Raw genomic sequence first — 21,067 nt, forward strand, 5'->3', positions numbered from 1 at the left:
AACTCAAGCTCCGTAATCGCTAAGGGACACATGGGTCTGAGTGTCACGTAGTCTGAAGCCCTTATACAATCACGCCAATTTTATTGGCTAATGGCGCTTAAGCGACACCCCTAGGGAGCTATATCTCTGGCTCCATAAAGACGCTCGCTTTCACACCATCAAGTCAAATTTTCTGTTTTTCAGATCTCGTCTCGCCTGTGTTGTACTAGCGACTTGTGTCGAAGTGAGGATCATTATTATTCTCTCCCAGCTGGACATGTGGAAGTTATGGGTATGGCCCCTCAATGGGGCGCCCTTTTGAATTATGGGTTATCCCCTGCTGTGGCTGATACCATTCTAAATGCTAGAGCTCCATCAACTAGGAGGCTGTATAAGTTCAAGTGGCGTATTTTTTCTCCTTGGTGTACAGCACGTGGTGAAAATCCAGTTCACGTGAATCTCAGACATGTCCCATAGCGATTACGCAGCGTCTTGTTCCCACTCAGGGAACCAGGGTTATGTTCCACATAACCGAGACATTTTCAATTAATTCAATGAAACGAACCAAATTAAACTGGTTTGTGGAAATGAACTGAACTTTCCAACTCTAATGTCATTAAAATATCTGAGTCTTAACACACTCATTCTCATGAGCTGTGAAACAAAGCGAACTCAGGTACTTGTAAACACTACATATAAGCAGTAGTCAAATTCCACTGACAAGAAGTGTCTATTTATCTTTGTTAATTTACCCAGAGATCTCTCCACCTGCCAAGAGATTAAATAAACATTATTAAAGAGCTACATCTCACAGGCAGCTCTTCTTCAGAAAACAAATATCCAACTTGAGCATGCAACTGAGCTGATGAACCCTAGCAATTGTTTTTAAATTTGTAACAGAACAGAAGTTATTATGTAAAACAAAACAATTTGCCGGAAATGACTGCCATGAAGTTGCAACTATTCACCCGTAGTGGTGAACCTCAAGCAAACCTTTGGCAACAATAAACAATTTGATATTACTGGCAAAAAATTAAATGGCAAACCTGTGGCAGCAATGCAGAGTTTGGCCCATAGCTCATTTTCTTGTGAAAATAATGAGTGGCAAATTTGCAGCATGTTTGCCACAGGGGTTTGCCAAAACATTCGATTTTTGTGAGGGAAAGTGAATCATGCTGGTCCCTGTTGCTCAATAAATGAAATGTGCATTAAAAAAATGTTTACATTCTTTCTTAGTGAGAAGTCAAATGGTAAAATGACTAAAAGGTTATTTAACGCTTTGGATGTTACTTTCTCTTATACCCAGGTTCCAGGTCATATGTCCACAGGGTGGCGCCAAAAGTAAGTTGTAAAACAAGTTGTTTCAGTTGCCAATTATGTAATCCAGTAAACAGGAATGCATATTTTACTAACCAGAAACCCTAACCCTAAGACTAACCATCAGTTTAGAAAAAAACATGTAACTTTCCACCAAAACACTCTTTCGACCACCTAGCAATGCACTCTCATCCAACCAGAACACACCGGCAACCGTAAAGCAAGACCCTGGCAACCCCCTGGAAAAACCTAGCATCTTCGCGGCAAATTTTCCATGGCCAAACACCACAAATATTTTGTAAAAATAAATAAATACAATTAAATCATGTTATTTTTGCTATTTAATTTTTAGCCACAAGTGGCATAGAAATTACACACCATCACTGAAGGCAATTTTTTTGTTTCACAATCTCAGTCTCTCACTCTCTCCCACTTATCACACAAACACACAGGCAATTACATAGAGTACACCTGCTTGCTGATACACCTGCTCTATGTAGGTTTAGTCGCTGATATGCCATTAACTGGCAGTGTAATGCCAGTACGACGTAGAATAAAGCAGCTTTTTCTCTAAGACTGATATAAGAGTCTTTATCTCATGTGAGTGTACATCAAATGTAATTTTCTTTTAAAATTTGATTCTACTCTCACTTTGTTCTTTCTAGACTCTGTAAAAAGCAAACACAAATGTGTCCATGGGCCACAGTCTCTGACACTTACTGCCTGTCAATCACTTTGCATGTTTTCATAGTATTGTAGTTGCAGCAAATTATTGAGGCTTAATGCCATTTTTATGCAATGTTGTTCATAAAAGTTGTAAGTTGAGGGCACTATTTTGCTGCTGTTGGAAATTCCAGAATGGCTAAAATTGCTTACAGCACATTTAATCGCACTAAAGGCGTCTTTACACAGCCCAGTAAAGGCTGATCTGTGCCTGCTCAAAATACTATGTAAAAACTCAATGCCACAGACAAGCCAGACTAAATTATGCCTGCTCTGAAAATGTAATATTTAACACATTAATCTCATAACATTATATATTCAATAGTAATCACTGTGTAAAATCATCCATGCCACCTCCAAGCAGCATTAAACAGTCTGTGTAAATACACCTACTGTAAATACCATTTCAGATACAGCTTCTGTGCCACCTTTTAAAGATGGCTTAAATAAACTTGTTAAATTGACAGCCCTTGTAAAACAAAAACTGAAATCTTTGGATCAGTGGAAAAACAGTTCCACTTATCCAAAAAAAGAGTTTAGAAAGTTAAGTGAAGACAGAGGAGAAGTATGTATGTGTGGAGTGGCAGAGACAGACAGACTAGATCTTACCTTTCATGTGGTTATCTGCTGGGATGTGGACTAACTTAAATCACACCAGCTAAAGCCACTGGGAATTTCCCCCGTCACCCGAGGGACCCACTCCCCACTTCCCTACACAACACCCTCTCACTGTGTTTCACAATGGATACTGATGTTCAAAAGCCGTCAGGGGCTTTAAGATCTTTGCCAAGTGCTGTGTTCCTCTCCAAACTCTTCTGAACAGGTACATGAACAAAGTGAACAGCTTTGATACGAGACAAAACCTGCTAAGCCCAGCTAAAGGAGTTAGAGAGCAAAGGAAACAGTACAGACACACCAAGACACTTCCTGAAGAAATTCAACAAGACATATGGAGAGGGTACAGTGTAGCATAAGAGCACATGCATACATGTCACACAAGTGTTTCAGTGCACAGCATGATAACCAAAATTAACCAACACTGCATGATAGAGAGAAAGGACGAGAGAGTGAAGAACTTCTAAACCTTTTTCTCTTGTACTTGCCATACTAAGAATATTTGTTTCTTAAAATGTAAGCTTATTGAATATCAGTTTATACTAGGTTTGCATATCCTTAAGGAAATGCCATTGCTTGAGAGATGTTTTGCGCTGCTTCAGGACAGCAAGGCCTTGTTTTGTGTCTGCGGTGTATGGGTATCATAACACAGCGCGGCAACATTTTTGTAGAAAGGTCCAGTCTAAATTCAGTATGCAAACAAATGTTAGAAAGAAGATCAATCTCAATCCAGTATGCAAATATTATGATGATGTCTTGACTGTGATATTTGGTTATACTGGGTTACAGTGAGTGTCTCGTTTTGAAGGCTGTGTGCTAGGTAGGATGCGTCCTTTGAAGGCTGCAGTACATAACATAACATGGTTGCTATGACAGCACGCCACTCTTTAACAAGCACAAGCACTTTGAGTGAGAAGGGAACAAAGTCCCTTTAGAAGGGAATGTATGAAGTAAATTTTAGGAGAGTTTTAATGATGTAAAGCGAAAAGAAAATAGATTTTACAGGTGTACTTTTAGTCTAATACTTTATTTTAATTATATATTAATATAAATATACATATTATATAGTCTGCACCCATCTACTGAGGTATTTCAACTTGGGAATTAACATTACTTGCGTTTGAACGTCATATTTACGGGCAAATTGGCGTAATTTTTTTTTTAGACATTTCCATTGAAGCAAAGAATTGTGGGTTGTGAGTGCCCATGAAGGATAAACCTCATGCATCCTCCGAATTCCAGTGAAAGAAGGTCACATTCGAAGGCTGCACTCGAAGTGTCCTACTCGCTTTTCTGAAACGTGACAGCCTTGATGACATGTGCGGCTGACAAATGCGAACTCCGGAGGATGCAGCCTTCCAAATGAGACACTCAGTATATGCCAAACATTCGATCAATGTCTGTAATAAATGAAAGTTTACATTTTTTAAATTTCCCATTGAATGACAAACTATATATATATATATATATATATATATATATATATATATATATATATATATATATAAATATATATATAAAAATAGACAACACCTAAGGCTGAAATTATAATTATCTTTTTTTTTATTTATTTTTTAAGTCTATTCATTAAGCAGTTTTTGGTTACTTAGGGTTCAGGGTTTCGAACAACCCTATCCAGAATGTTTGTGGAATATAAATGCAGTGCCATCTGTATAATTAAAATTATTTGTAATTATGAAACATTGCATACTTTTCAATATTTAGAATGTGTAAGTTCATTAAGCTCATATTATTTAATTTTATATTTGTTTTTTGCCTTCGTCAGATATTAGAATTGGGTAAAAAAAAAAAAAATTCCAATTAATCGCGATATTCATTTGAACAATCTCGATGACGATTTTTAAGTCCCAAGACCGATAATTTACTCTATGCGCAATCCCCTACAATGCATGTAAATCACTCGCAAAAGCAACCAATTTTTATGCAATGTGACTAAAAAAATGTCTATGATTTGACACTGACTGGATACATTTTCATATTCACTCACCAGTGATTAAGCAGTATACTGGCGAAGAAGTTCTGCATCAAGATCCTTTCACTACATGTTGAGAGTAAGAGTTTGGTTTGACTCTTTCTGTGTAATGTGTATCCAAAGACAAGACCACCCAAATGAATCAGAACTGAATCGAAATCAGATCTAAAACTTATAGAGCAGAATCAGAATTCAATCAGGAAATCTGTATCAATACCCAGCCTTATTAAAAACAATTTATTTTACCTATTTAGAGTATATATTCCCCCCATCTATTAGGACTGTTTTAACAGGCCATTCCTTACCTATTTTGTATTACACTGGATGTTTCTTCATTCTAAATAATGAAAGAAAAAGAAGAGAATGGTTCTTATAAGTCTTTTTACCTTGAGATCATGTTTACTTGCTAAATGTGTATATACATTTGATTTTTTGTATTGTTTACTTTTGACAAATGAAGAGTAAGAACAGTTATACAGCAAGTTTATGACTTCTACTTTATTTCTGCTTCAAGCATGCAATATTGCAACTGTTGGTTTGGTTGCATATTTCACAATTTCTAATGAACAGAGCAGGCCGAGGAGCAATAAATAACTAAAACACGTCTGTATGCGGGTGCTGCTCTTGAGAATGGTGTCACTCTAGAATAAACAATCTGAAACTGACTGAAATTACGCATACGTAATGAACTTGAAAGGTTTTTTTGAGGAAATATCACTTAACGAAGATGGAATGTGTGAAATGGATTACACAAAAAACTGGACAGGAGCATAAAAGAAAGGCAATGGACTGAAAACATTATTTATTTATTTAATTAATTAATTAATTGAAGGCGTCGGAACAACATTCCTGATCATACCGGCCTAATTTTTACCATTGAACATAGCCAAAGAACACACCAGCTTTGCACTCTTTGCCCTTTAGCTCTACTTTGATTGCTACTTCCTGGCAGTACCACGTTCCACAGCTTTTTGGACTACAAGATTAACAATTAAAACGTCCTCCAAACACTGCAACCTTTATTTGGATTATAGGATTACGCAGCAGTGGCCTATAATGCCATGAAAAATGGCTTTCCATCAGAATTTAATCTAAACATAGAGCGTTACGTAAGGCAGAACAGCACTTGGGATCTTGTGCCGCAAAGCCAAGGATTTATTGATATTCCAAAAAGAGAATAAGAACATTATTCAAACAAACCAGCAATGGAAATCATGCAAATATATGCAAGGTTTGCATTTGCACGTTATCACTAAGATCAATAGACCAAAAACCATTCTGTTTTTGTTTGTTTTTTTAATTGAGCAAAAAAAAAGAGAGAGAGTCTTATGGTGAATCCGACAATGATTTGTGGCTTTTTGCTCTTTCGTGCTGCCTACAACTATTACTTTAAGGGAATTTGTCTTCAGTTAATCTCAGACACAAGACAACAAAACTTTTAGACCTAAATTTAAAGAGCAGACTGTTGCCAAGCAACAGCAGGGAGCGGCAATGCTGATCTACAGAGTACACCATATTCCTGAGTAAACAAACAGTGATGAGAGAGGGAGAAACAGCAATTCCTACCTTTTCTTGCATAGAAAATTGCACTATTGTAAACCTGAGAAGGATACGTCCAGGCACGACTGGCTTTCGATTGACTAGTGCAAAGGACAACTCTGTCTGCAAAAACACAGCCGTGGACTTTATAATGTGCTGTCCAAAGCGAAATGTAGCCATAGCAGACACCGTTTTCCTGAAAGAGACAGAGATAGAGGGACAAGTTGAAGAAGAATGTAGATTTGATATGTACTAAAAGAGGAAAACCAAAAAAATATTGTATAGCAGACTTGATGAAGCAAACATATTGATGGTGAGCTATTTTAAAACAGTCTCAATGGGAAATGTCAGTGATACAACGAATATCTCAAATTGCAAAACTCAAACAAAGAGTAATCCATTAAGTGTAAGAGGTATCTAGTTGCAATGGGAGGGCTTTTCAATGGCCACAATTACAAACAATTATTGACCAAAATTAGCCTCATTTTGCTTAATTTAGGTAACTTCACAAGGGAATTTGTGTAAGACCACATTGATCAGCTAAAAATATAGTAATGCAGTTACATGAACCATTAACGGAATAGTTCTGTCATCATCAGTTAAACAGTTAAAGAAAAGCTCCAAAAACTGTTACATGTAAATACATGATTTATCTTTTGTTTGAATTTTATTCTAGACAAACTACACAAATCAGTTCTGCATTCAAGATGATATTACGAGAAAAATTATTCAGGAAAAAAACAACAACAAAAACAACATCAAACTAACAAAAGGTACATAGTCGTGACTGTTCCTAAGAAACTGAGTCAATTTTTTTTTTTTTTTATGAGCATGAATTATTGTAATGGGGTTAAATTAAGTCTGAGGGATGATACGAACACAGTGTGTGGTTAGAGGAGGAAGACTGGGGTGAAAAAAGAGGTAGGGCCGAGGCCCGAATATAATGAGCAAGCTTCACATGGTCTCACACATACACACACACACACACACACACACACACACACACACACACACACACACACACAGAGTAACACGCAATTGCTCAGAAATACACAAGAAGGAAAAATGGACTCAAAACGATCTTGCAGATAGGGTTGGGCAATATGGATACAAAAATATAACCAATATCTAGAAATGTTTCCGCTTAGTGGTAATTGGCTCTGAAATGGTGTAAAACTTTTTTTTTTTTTTTTTCATGAGAGAAACCATCATTGCAACCAAACCAAGTAAATTAAAAAATTTTAATGCATGAAGTAAAAATGTAGTTAAACATAATGAAGGCATATTTTCCAGTTTTTCCACTACTTAAACACACTGAATAATGATATTTAATACATTTCATTTAAATGCACCAAAATACAACAATAAATAGTACAATTATAAGTAGGGTGAATATTTTTTTTAATTTGTTTTATTTATTTTTGTTGTTGTAAATGAATAGGGGATGCAAAACTTTAACAACACACATGATTTTTTTTGGAATCCAGTTGAATATTATTATAATACTAAATTATTATTGTGGGACCCTGTCAAGTTTATTATTATAATATAATTATGTAAATTGTATTATTATTATTATTTTAAGAATTATATTTGATTTATACAACAGTCATATATTTCTGTCGTAACTACTTCACCTTCACCTGGAGCCTTTATTTGGGGAGTTAACTGAAAGTGCAGTGTGTATTTGACAGTTTACAATGTTCCTCATTACAAATCTAGTAAAACGCTGTCATCCCCTCCTTTGTGATATTGTGTCATGTTTTTAGAAGCGTACATAGACCATATTTAATAATTAAAATCGAACTATTATAGTTTAATAATTAGACCATATTAAATATTAAACATTGACAGGTTTAATAATTACAAATGACCATAAATCACAACTAAAATTTTGATTATTCATGTAGCCCCGAAGGATCATGAAATTAGTCTAACAACGCAATCTTTAGGAAACGTAGTCAAATATAAAATGCTTTATATATATTGCAATACTCCCGAAATCACTTAATTTTACATTGGCAGCTAAATCAACGCTATTATATTGTGAATTTTCGATATATTGCCAACCCTTATCGCAGATTTGCACACATACTCTTACATTCACTTGCCTGTATACAGAATCATTTACAGGCATACACTAACATAGGAAATCTAATTTTCCTTGTATCAAAAATACACACACTCACATATAAACACACTAACACACAGAAAATTTGGGAAAACATGGCAAAAAGAACCCCTACTGTGCGTTGGACAGTGTCCCAGAGAATTAAAAAAAAAAAAAAAAAAAAAGGATGAAACTGATGGGGAAAAAAGAAAGCGGAAAATGTGTGCACACCAGCTGTCTCGGGCATTAGTCTCCTAAACAGAATCCAACAATTCTGCAATTAAGAATCACAATGCCACAATTAGCGTTTTGCAGTTTGCAATGACTTAAATAATGCTGATCTTCTGTGTGCTTAACAACATGCTTTTGCCATTTAATATCAGGATTGGTAATGCGTATGTGTATGCATTAAAGTGCATTGGCGTGCAAGAATCGGTCAGATGTCATCAAACTGCTGTCTGTTCTGATCAGATATCACATTTTCATCATACGTGCTTCCATACTCTACTCTCTGCAGTGGTAGTAACGCTTGATTTGATGGGCGTGCAATTGGCCTGCATTCCACACAGCGTTATTGCAGCGGTTACGAGTTTAATCCTTAACTTCAACCTTGACTGCACAGATTGCTGTTCCGGTGTGTAATCGGTGAAATCCAGGAGCCTGCATGCTGGTACTGATACATAATTTACCGCCAGATGCAATAATCCATAAACTAATTCAAATGCACACACATGCAAAATCACAATGTAAACTTTACCCAAGGAAATTCATGGTAAAAACTGAAATTTAGTGACATTATAAGAACAAATGGCAGATATAAAACAACACTGATAATTGATGTAAACAAGTTTTATCCATATATTGAATATAGCTTTATTCTCATCAGGGCTGTACAGTTCAATAAAGTCAAACTTATTTAATGTGAGACTTATACATTTTGACTTGTAGGACACAAAAATATAAATTTTGAAATATACAAAAGAAAAATTCATAAAATTAATAATTCTTACATCATTTTATATAAATATATTATATATAAATAAACTTGTACAGCCCCAATATTTAAGGAAAAAAAAATGTAACAGTACAGATACCAGTTCTCACAATATCACATGAGAGGTGCCTTTGTTTCGAAATATTGCCTGTAAATATCCACACCATCCTAAAGTTGTTTATATGTCAGTGCATTGCTTGCAGCCCCCACATGTCATGACCCTTTAAAACAAAAGGTTGACTGCATCTCAACACCTTCTTGTTTTACAGAGTGGTCTGTGAAGACATATCGACCACTTCCCCCCAGTTGAACTGGGCTCAGGTGTTCATAACTGCAAAGCCACTGAAATCCCTGTGACAGCATGAAACACAAATAGGAAAGATTATATCATCCATCTGAATACAAAACACTGAAGTCAAGGTCTTTAAAGCATGCATTTCCGCTTTGGCCTCTTAAGCACAAAGTGAATGTGAATGTTTTCCAGCATTGGAAATTCAAATATATTGTATTCGTATTTGAATGTACAGTATCTATTTAATGCAAGAAAAAAGGGGACAATAAAGGGATATATGGAATAAATGGGTCCTAATTGTATCACATGCTGTCACGTTTAAATGTGTTTTTGTTCATGTTTTGATTTCATGTTTTGTTAATAGTTTAGTTCCTGTTTTATAGTCATGTGTTCATGTCATGTGATTTCGTGTTCCCTCATGTGATCCTGTCATGTGTTTCCCCTGTTCATGTGTCTTGTTTTAATTAGTTCATTGATTGATTAACTCGTTATCAGTCTTGTCATGTCATTGGTTCATGTTTTAGTATCTAGTTATCTTGTTATTAGTTTAGTCTTGTTATTGGTTGTCATTGTCATGTGTTTGCCCATGTCCATGAATTTAAGTCCTCATGTTTGCCATTGTCCTTGGACAGGTATTGTTCTGTGTAATGTAGTAAGTCAAGTCGTTTATATTTGTTTTTGTTTTGTACTCACGTTTGAATAACTGCACTTTGTAAATAAACTGCACTTGGGTTATCACTTCATCATCGTCTTCGTCTGCTCCTGTGTCCTGCCTGCTAGCAACGTTACACATGCACTGAATGTATGAAATTCAAAAGAGTGGGTCCCGCTTGTTCCAAAGTCGAGTGGGATGTGTTCAATGAAATAGCATTAGGCATATATCAAAATGGACCTGTGGGCTACATCCAAGCAAGACCTGACCTCCTCTCCAATTAGAGCAAAAAAGCAGCGATATGCTGCCCGTGGCTGAGCTGTCCCCTCTTTTCTTCGGTCTATAAAGAACAATAGGATTCAACCCACACCAGGCAATAAGCTCTAAATTAAATCAGCTCTGTTGAATACTATTCTTTAGATACTCCATTTGAGATGAAAAGACAGTCTAATCAAGGCCCAACAGTCAGAGGCTTTCAGAGCTTTCTTATGGCATGTTGCATTCGTATCCTCCGGTGATGTCAGTGGTACAACAGACTAATCGTGTATGACTCAGTTTGCAAACAGGCCAATCCTTCCTCTTTATCATTAACTGGCATAGTAGCACAGTTGGTACATTCTCTTGCATTTATGTGTATCACAAACTCTCTAGATATGTCTAAAAATCTAGTGAGCTGACTACAAAGATAGATTTTTTTTAGAATAATTTGCACGTTCCTTATGCCTTTATTTATTATTAACATTTCCCACAATATAAATGAATAGACTTCAAAGCTATGAAATAACATGAACGGAAGTGATTGGTGACTATGTCGTAACCAAAAACTGTTAAACAAATCAAATCTAGCTCATATTTTAGCTTCTTTACATTTTGGCCAAAAATACAGTTCTGCACGCACTAAGTATTCTCTCAGCCAATTTAATGAGGTGCATCCTGAGATGCTTTTTACACAGTATTGACGGAGTCCTATATGCTGACCACTTGTTGTCAGGTTTACTTCACTTTCCATAAAATAATAATAATAATAATAATAATAATAATAATAATATATTAGTTTTGTAAAGAAATACATATACAGACAACACATATTTGTCTAAAAAAAACAATTTCAAGCATTTAATCATAAACCTTTAGACCAAAGGTGCTTAAGATCATAAGAAACACTCACTCGAGTTTGTCAAAACTTTCAACTGCAGTGTATTTTTGTTTAGGCTACCCTTTGGGATATTTTAACATTTTTCAACATTTGGTCATATTGAATCTCTCTCACTGAATCTAAAAAAATTAAAAAAATAATAATGACAATTTCAAATAAAATTGTGCTTGTTAACAACTTATTACATAGTAACAATAATGTAATAACACTTCAATATTGAAGAAGTTCCCATAAATTATCACTTGTTGGAAGATTTACTTCACTATCCTTTTTTAAATAAAAAATATTAGTTTTGTAAAGAAATACATACACAGACACAATACATATTTGTTTACAAAATTAATTTTGACTAATTTCAAGCATTTAAACATAAACCTTTAGATCAAAGCTCTTTAAGATCATGAGAAACACTCAATCAAATGTGTCAAAACTTTCAACTAGCAGTGTAGTTTATTTTAGGCTACCATTATGATATATTACAATTTTGCAAAATTTGCTCCTATTGAATCTCTCTTACTGTCTCTGAAAAATATTTACATTTATAAATTTGGCAGATGCTTTTATCCAAAGCGACTTACAGTGCATTCAATGCATAAATTTTATCAGTTTGTGTGTTACCTGAGAATCGAACCCATGATCTTGGCATTGTTAGCACTACGCTCTACCAGTTGAGCTACAGTGACCCATAAGTAAAGACAATTTAAAATAAAGCAGTGCTTATTAATAACTTATTACATAGTAACAAAACTGCAATAACAATGTTTGTTGCATTGCAAGACTGTGGCAGTGATGAATGAACTTTTAACAAACTGCTGGTGTGTGTCCTTGCATGAAACTAATCGTGATGAATAACCAATGATTTACCACACGGAAGGCACCTCAAGGTGAAAAACATACACATTTGATTCCATTTTCCATCCAAACATGGCCTTTGGCACATGGTGTTTCATCTACCTAAGATGAGAGAAAAACAACTCCCCAGCACACCCAGAGAGCAGCAGGCTTCAGCTGTCAGTTTAGCTTGTAGATAACTAGAGTTTATTCAGGTAGCAGATGCATGCAGACGGAGGGCTAGAGGGAGTTTCCGTGTTTTGAAATACTATCAGAAGCAAAGCAAGTGTTGAAACATTGTCTCATTAAGTTTGTTTGCAGGAGAGGTTTGATAGCAAATAAGATCTCACAAGTACAGCTACATCAATAAGGCAGTGATGAAATATTTCATCATCGGTTTAATGCTGACTGCTCATCTCTCATGGGCATGCTGACAGTAATGCAGGCAGACATTCACTTCTATGTGTTATTGAAATAATGACTAATTAAACGTGTTCACACCAAGAATCTGTGAGATAAACAGAGGGAAAGCCAAGGCATCTGTATATAACATGCTGCTTTGTTAATAATACTGTAGTATTCATAATTATTTGTAATTATATCAAAACCAGATGAATGTTTGAATGTGCTATTAAAATTAGCAAATGACCTAACAACCTTTCTCTAAATCAGCTAAATGCTCTTGCATAGATGATAAAAAAGCTTAACAGCTACACGTGGTTTGGCACCATTTCTTTGTCTAGAGTTCCATCTTAAGGTCTTTTAAATGGCCTTGCCAGTATTGTGCATTTCTGTTATTTTAAGTGCACCATCTTTTTGCAACTTTAAAATGCAAGCAAGAAAACTTTGCATTACTTGAAACAAGATATTTTTTTACTTGCTATTGCTAGTCAATGCATTTTATTGGACAGAAATTTGTATACATATTCTCAGAAGAGAAAGACTGAATTTTATTTGTACAGTATGTATGCCAAAAGTAAATTTTGTCATCTTTTAGGAGTAAACTAGCACATAGATGGCCTCAAACACATGCATGCACTAAAAGACACAAAACTCTCATTTGAATTTCATGGAGTGCAAAAATTATATAATATAAAAAATAAATATTAAAAAATATATATATAAAAAATAATAATGACTTTCAAATGCAAGTGTGGCAGTGAAAATCAGAAAAACTGATTTTAATTATAACCAAAATGCTACCCACCAGGGGAAAAAAAAACATTTTGACATTATAAGGAAGCATTTTTAATTTGGTTTCATATTCCCTTAATACTTCCACCTCTGTTATTAAGATGAGGCTCGTCCAATCTGCCACAACAAAAGGAATTGTCTGATTAACAGGTGTGGGGCTGCATGGGGGAGCCATGACATATAAGCTTGTTTTAATTGAAAAACTCTTTCAGTGTAACCTATATCACCTACAGTATGTTTGAACACAACCATTCTGAGCTTCGGTATAGAAATCTTATTTAGATTCAATTTTCTGATCAGCAGAGGCTTACCAGTAAAAGTGTCAGGACGCTCTAAAGTTATCACACAATCATCTCATTCGCAGCCAAAAGAATCATCTCACTGAGAAAATATCAAAGGACAAAATGAAGACATAGTCGTCTTTTAAAAGAGCAGGCCTACTGTGGAGGATCTGGTCTTAGTCTGTGCTGCAGACTTGATATAAAAGCAAAGAAACATAATCGCTTTGACTGAAACATACTCTGGTGGGCTGATTTATGTGCAGGGGCACATCAAAAGCTGTGGGTCTGCGGACTCAAAACGCTCCCACAAGCCAGTTTATTTGCTATCTAGGTACTGTAGATAATGAACAATAGAGTTGCCTCTGTGGAAATTTGTGGAGCATTTACAGCAAAATCTATCAAATGTTCGCTGAGATGACTTGGCTTCCGTGTCAGCAATGTTTTACCAAGCGCATTTGAAATTCACATTTTTGCAAGAGCATGTTCAAAGATAAAGCTTGTGGCTGATCTATGTCATATGATGATTTTAATCTTTGATTCTTAAAAGGCATGCCAAATCTGTTGACTTAAAGGCCAAAAGCTGAATGTTCACAGTCTAAAAAGACCTAAAACACCACAAATCAGCCATGAAATCCTATGAAACAGCCAGTACTAAAACAGCATATGCGGACCTCTGAGACCTTCAATCCTTAAGATCGACACCAGTGTCATGATGCCTTTCAACTTTAACACAAGACATATTAACCTAATAAATGCAGGTAATAATGGTTATGGCCTTATATATCTAAAATGTTCTTTACATAAGGGAAAAAAAGATTGAAGAATAAATAAAAGCATAAGACAAGCAAATAGTTAATACTAAAGCTATTATGATCTACTGTATGTCAGAGAAAACATTTCAACAAGCAAAAATAAGAAATAAAAACATACTGTAATACATTTTTTAACCACATGCGACCCCGCACACATGCGTGGACACTGCATTTTGGCTTTGCTATAGGCAACGCATAATTAAAATTCATTTATACTGACTTATCTCAGTTCAGAAGACTCTGGGCTGTCAGTAAAGGGTTACTTTCATGTGACAAAACAACATGGCGCCGACCACAGCGGATTTTGTCTTTGGGAGAAACACAAACAAAACTACATCTGGTAAGAGACCTAATTAAGTTTTTATATTGAAACCTGTTTGAGTCAAAAGATTAGGGTCTCTAGTTTAATTCAATATGCCATTTTTTAAATTTTAGCAATTTATCGTACTAATGTGTACGATATTTTTTCCTTAGAAATCCTATATTTACTGTGCATTATCACATTGAGAATGAATGGGTTCATCCAAAAGCTGTAAAATTTTGCTTTCAGAGGCTTTAAATGGAGTTAGTTTGAAAATAAGGTGCATTTCTACCTGTTCTGAGACCAGTGCAGACAGACAGCACACTGGAGGTTAAGTGATTCACTAAATAGGAAGCAAGAGAGCATCCTATATCTCTCTATGCATTCACTCCTAAAATCTGACCAAAAATTCAATTTCAGGCTGTAGATGATTGGACCACTCAACATGTTTGGCAGACATGGGACAATCAGTACATAGCTTCAAAATTCATAATGTATAATTTTATTTTAACATGGTTGACAGTGATTTGATGATGCTGGCCATTACTTTGAATCAAAATTAATTATGATAATTTATGATGTAGTCTGTAACATCTCTTAAAAAACATGTATTAGCAACACACCTGTAACATAATAAACAACTTGATAATTTATTTATTTATTTTTTAAATCTGACTTTCTATAATTTGGTATTATTAAAAATTTCACAACTTAGTCCCACTGTCCACATATGTTTCCATAAATTTTTAGTAAAACTATTTGATCTACAAAAAAATAAGAAAATAATAAATAAATAAATATTAGGTGCTACTAGTCTCTCTCTCTCTCTCTCTCTCTCTCTCTCTCTCTCTCCATCCCGTCTGGTCCAAACTGACAGAAGGTCTACTGTGGCACAAGTCACAGAAAATTTGAATGATGGTTACGGGAGGAATGTGTCACAACACACAGTGAACTGGCGCCTCCGGCTCGTCTTTATCCCCCTCCCGGCTGATAAGCCAGATTCAGGGCTGGCCGTGTATCCTCACCGCCCGGCCCTGCCCTCCTCCTCATCACAAAAATATATATATATTTTGATTTTGGGGTGAAATCTGACTCAGACATATTTTTGACAGTTTTCATGAGATTCACTCAGAAGTCTGGAATAGTGGAAAAATCTTGATGTGCTATTTTGCTGAAAATAACTTGAAAGCAAAAGCCCTTCACACAGATCTGGATGTACACTTTGTGTGATCATCTCCTACTACTGAACATGTCTATGCAGGACATGTAGACCTGTCATTCACACAGTTGATCAAATGATCCATCCGATCAATTTGGACATATGAAAGTGGAAACAGGATATCATACCTGGCATACTGAAAGACATCAAAATTGCCAACAGACTGCACTCACTGTTCATATACTGTGCTAAACAAAAAGTCATTACCAACCATACATTTTTTAATGCTGCCAAAATTGAGATACTTAACAACAGCAGAAGTAGGGAACCGAATATGTTTAGCTGCCATTAATGTCAACAAGACAAAAGATCTCATTGGCTTCAGAGGGCACATTTTAAGCTGAAATGAGTATGGATGAGAAAGCTATGAAACCACTGACTTAAAAGCACAGATTTAAAATGAACTTGTCTGAACTTTAAACACAAGAAAGTAAGAAAGAAAGAAAGAAAGAAAAAAAAAGAAAGATGATGATGATTGATAGAGATAGATAGAAAGAAAGAAAGAAAGAAAGAAAGAAAGAAAGAAAACAAATCAAAGATTTGTGATTCAGTCCAGATGAGTAATGTAAAACAGCAGGACAACACAACAAAGCTTCTGTTCAACATGGTCATGTTAGTACAACTACATTTTTGCTAAATTTCTTGTACGTGCCTCGTTTTATCGCAGATGTTTTCTGGTGAAATAAACACTAGAGGCACTACAACAAGCTTTATTCACTTTCTCACTAATCTGAAGTAAAACAGCAGATTAACAGTTAATAAACACTTATTTTTCACTCTATTACTCACACAATGCTATCTTATGACATTGAAAGACTTTTTACTAAAATGCAAGAAAGACAATACATTTTAACGATCGCAATACATAAACAACTACATTTACAAGCTTATTCCAGCATGATTAAGCTGCACAATAGCTCAAGTGATAGGCCATTGAAATTTGAATGTGGAATGGGACACAAAAAGAGTTTTCGAACTATACTGCGGCTCAAAAAAAGACTGTAAAATACACCACAAAAAGCACCAAAAATTCACCAATCATCGTCCCCATTTGCTGTAGCAACCGTAACAGTCAAATGCCAAACTCATTTAACCCTCCTATTCTGTTTAATGGCTGCTTATGATAACATAATAACATCTCTTCTTCCCTCAAGAAAAAAATAAATAAATAAATAAAATAAAATGATGCACTTCTTTTGGGATTTGATGCTTTTGAGAACGTATTTACATATATGTCGATTCCACCATTTAGAGTTTGCAAATAAGCAAATGTATGCAAATTTACTAGAGTAAAAACCTACACTTAAAGAAACAAAGAAAATATGAACATAAGAAAATATGAGAATGTGTCATGTATTGGGGCAGATAGCCGGCATCTGGTTGTAACAGGTAGAATTTGGTACTGCCTTTTTAAGAGCAGTGCGCTCTGTACCGTTTCCTTTTCCGTTGAGCACTCAGTCTACGTAGTGAACACAAGCTGTGCGGTGCACAGAATCCTTTCATATTTCTGTTGCTCTTTTTTTTTATTTAATTTTATTTAGTAATGCTGTTGACAGTGGATTGTTTGTTAACTGTAAATATATGCCACCTGTGGAATACCAGCCATGTTGTGAGTCTCTTTGTTACTCTGCTGCAAATAATTGGGTGAGCTATCACCATTAAAAAGCATGTTAAAAGTTGCGTCCAAACTTTTTATCTCTGGCCTTGGATCTGCGGACGTGTCTGCACAGATGTACAGTGTGTTTGAGGTGGCAAGTGTCGGCAACGCTGCAAGCCTCGTGTCGGCAATGTACGATGCTGCTCACTGCTGATTTGCATGCTTGTGAGCCTGACTACACAGCACAAGCAGACATTTTGTATTTCGGATACGTGAGATTCATCCAGACACGTGAGAAAATTCATTCGGACACCAGCGGTTCCTTCAGACACGCGAGATTCATCCAGACACGTTAGAAGATTAATTCAGATATCTGCGGTTTAGCCAGACACGTAAGATTAATCCAGACGTGAGAAGATTCATTTGGACACCAGCAATTCATCAGGACACATGAAGAGATTCATTGGGAGAATGAAGGATTTGTTTGGATATGGGAACCAAATACAAAAGGTTTATTGAACACTTCAGTTCGTGGATCGTTGAGGTAAAGGGAAGTTTTCCTGTCTATGAACTTAAACTTTGTTTCTGCCAATTTTTCTGCTCCTTTGTCCATTTGCCCTTGGGAACTGCATGTACTAAACCAGCAGATTTAAAAGGAGCAAACATTTTCTATACTATCCTTGTCCATTGCATGGAGGTAACCAATTCATCTGGATTTGATTGTAATTCAAAGTGATATTAAACCTTTGCTTCATCATTTGAACTATTCAACACATTTAATTGGCACGGAAGTACATATTCAACTGATTTGTGATTAAAAAATAAATACAAATTGGAAGTTTGTAAAAAAAAAAAGAAAAAAAAAAGCTGTTTCTCTGTTTCTGTATATTAATTGTGTACTGTATTGTACTGCTGTCATTGACTTTTCAAGGGAACTTTCTTATGAACTGAATTGCTTGATTTATTGTTGATTTTCAAAGGGTGTTCAAATACTTTAATGTACTTTTTGCATTTGCTATTACTCTCTGCATGTGAAAAGGGAACAATAAACATTTTTTAAAACTACTTTGATTTACTGTTGCATATTAAGCTGATCGGTTATTCACTGTTTTGAGTACAATGGCCAGATGTGTTGATGATCTGACTGTACATTTTGAGTCTCTACCCAGATGGAGAATTTCAAAACTGACTGATTGCCTTGAGACACAGGTTGTCACTACAAGCTGAAGTGGCAGTGCTGCAAAAATGCTTAAGAGTCCCTTGATCTACAGAGAGGTATCATTGACCGATGCCCTCAAAACATGCACATGCCCACTTCAAACCCCTTACCTGCATAGGATGATCCAGTAGCTTCTTCTACTCCATATCAGGCCCAACCTGTTCACATGCCAAAACCTTCAATAGTGGCCACAGACAGGAACATCAGTCTTGAAAATGTGACATACCTTGCTCAAAGATCTTCGGAGCTAAATAACACAACCCGAGCTCTAGCTTCAGTCCTGAATTAATCAAACTTGAGCCCCCTGTGTTCATATGTGATGGAAAAGTTCAAGCTGATGATTGGCTTCATCTTGTGGACATCTACATAACCTCCTTGGGCATGAACAAAGCTCAAATTCTCCTTGAACTACCTAATTTCTTTGCCAAAGAGCCCAGGAAGTGGTTTAAAGTACTGAGTGTGCATATCACAGCTTGGACACAATTCTGCACTCTCTTCAAAACTGTGTTTCTTCCATCAGACAACCAAGAATGTGTCTTGAGAGGCATCCTTGACCATGTTCAAGCCCCTGATGAACCTTTTCCAACGTTTGTGGCACACTTATTGAGCGAATTCAAAAAGCTAAAGTTTCCCCCCCCAGAACAAGAACAAACTGACCTTGTTTGTAAGCATGCACTCAAGCGATACAGAGTCGTACTTTATGGCACACAGATTACTTCAGTAATAGACCTCCTTATGTGTGCACATGAACTTCATTCTGTTCTCGGCCCTGACAGCCATCATGAGCCCTCAGGACCAAAAAACAAACAAGTATAATTCAAGTCACAAAACTGTCCAAACTGCAGCTTTGTCCCACAAGCCAGTACATTCCCTGCCATTGTAAATCAGAACTCTCAAATATCATATGATGCACAAAAGCCCAGTCAAGATGGCGAGACCTCAACAAATGTCAACAGGGGTGAGCGGGGCAAAACATTTGACCGGCAGAAGGGAAACTTCAAGGGAAGGGAGGACGTTTTACAGAGGCAATCCTCCCTCCAGAAGATAAATATAGTTTGTCTCAACCTTCTCTTGCACCCACACCTGAGCCAACTGTCTTTGATCATGCGGAGGATCCAACATCTCCATCATTCTGGAACACACCATTTATCATCAAAGTCAACCTCAACAACAAAGCTGTTGATGCAGCACTTGATACAGGTACTTCCCTCTCTGTGGTTCGAACAAATATGATTCCTGAAGTCCTGGAACACTCTGAAAAGTTCAACCTTGGAAATTCAATGTGCGAACATTGTAGCTTGCAGTCAAATGGGCATTATCTGGATGAATATTGTCATTATTCCCAATCTTTCTTCACCACTCATCTTGGGGATGGATTTCATGTTAAGAGCATCAGTTAGCATTCATATTCCATCCAGGACTGTAACTTTCAGTGAAACAACCCCCCTTTCATGTGAGTTAGCGAGTGAGTGGATTGAGGAGCCAGAGGTTGGAAGCTTAATGTTTCTCTAACCATCTACTTTGCGTAAGAATGTCGATGAGGCATGCCTGAAAAAGGAGCAAAAAGCACAAATACTATACCTTCTTGAGGACTTTGGGAGCTTGTTCAATGGTCACCTGGGCCACACCACATTAGCAGAGCATGTGATCAATACTGCCGATGCTAAGCCTATCAACCTCCCACCCTACCGTACTTCACCAGCCAAGAAACAAATCATAGAAAACCAGATTCAAAAGATGCATGAGGAGAACATTACTGAACCATCTTCAGGATCTTGGGCTGCTCCAGTACTGATCGTTAAAAAGCCTTGTGGTGAACCCAGGTTTTGTGTCAACTACAGGGTTCTAAATCAACTCAGATTGAAAGATTTGTACCCTCTACCTCAAGATGATGAATCATTGGACTTCTTAGCTCGTCGGGAATTCCTTACCACTCTGGATCTAGCTTGAGGGTACTGGCAAGTGTCTGTTGAGGAGAAGTCAAGACCAAAAACAGCTTTCATATCACATTGTGGCCTCTTTCAGTTCAAAATTATTATTTTTGGGCTTAGCAACACCCCTGCTACATTTCAAAGGGTCATGAACACTGTCCTCACTGGCCTGATCTATAAATGCTGCGCAGTGTACTTGGATGACATAGTCATATCATCGCCGACCTTTGAAAAACACCTGGAAGACCTTAAGGAAGTCCTGTCAAGACCGGAGTCAGTGGGTCTATCTCTGAAGCTGAGCAAGCATCAGTT

At 36.3% G+C, this 21,067-nt stretch overlaps 1 protein-coding gene across 2 annotated transcripts in view; it reads right to left on the minus strand.

The window, feature by feature from the left end:
* The window catches only part of fhit (fragile histidine triad diadenosine triphosphatase), a 413,370-nt gene that overhangs the window by 307,161 nt on the left and 85,142 nt on the right, over positions 1-21,067 (minus strand). For both annotated transcript variants that reach the window (XM_051672680.1, XM_051672681.1), the window contains exon 2: positions 6,241-6,362. In XM_051672680.1, the coding sequence (XP_051528640.1) occupies positions 6,241-6,346 (106 nt within the window). In that variant the 5' untranslated portion in view covers positions 6,347-6,362. The remainder of the gene's footprint in view (positions 1-6,240; positions 6,363-21,067) is intronic.

Source organism: Myxocyprinus asiaticus, chromosome 35, assembly GCF_019703515.2.
Source record: "Myxocyprinus asiaticus isolate MX2 ecotype Aquarium Trade chromosome 35, UBuf_Myxa_2, whole genome shotgun sequence".
NCBI classification, from domain to species: domain Eukaryota; kingdom Metazoa; phylum Chordata; class Actinopteri; order Cypriniformes; family Catostomidae; genus Myxocyprinus; species Myxocyprinus asiaticus.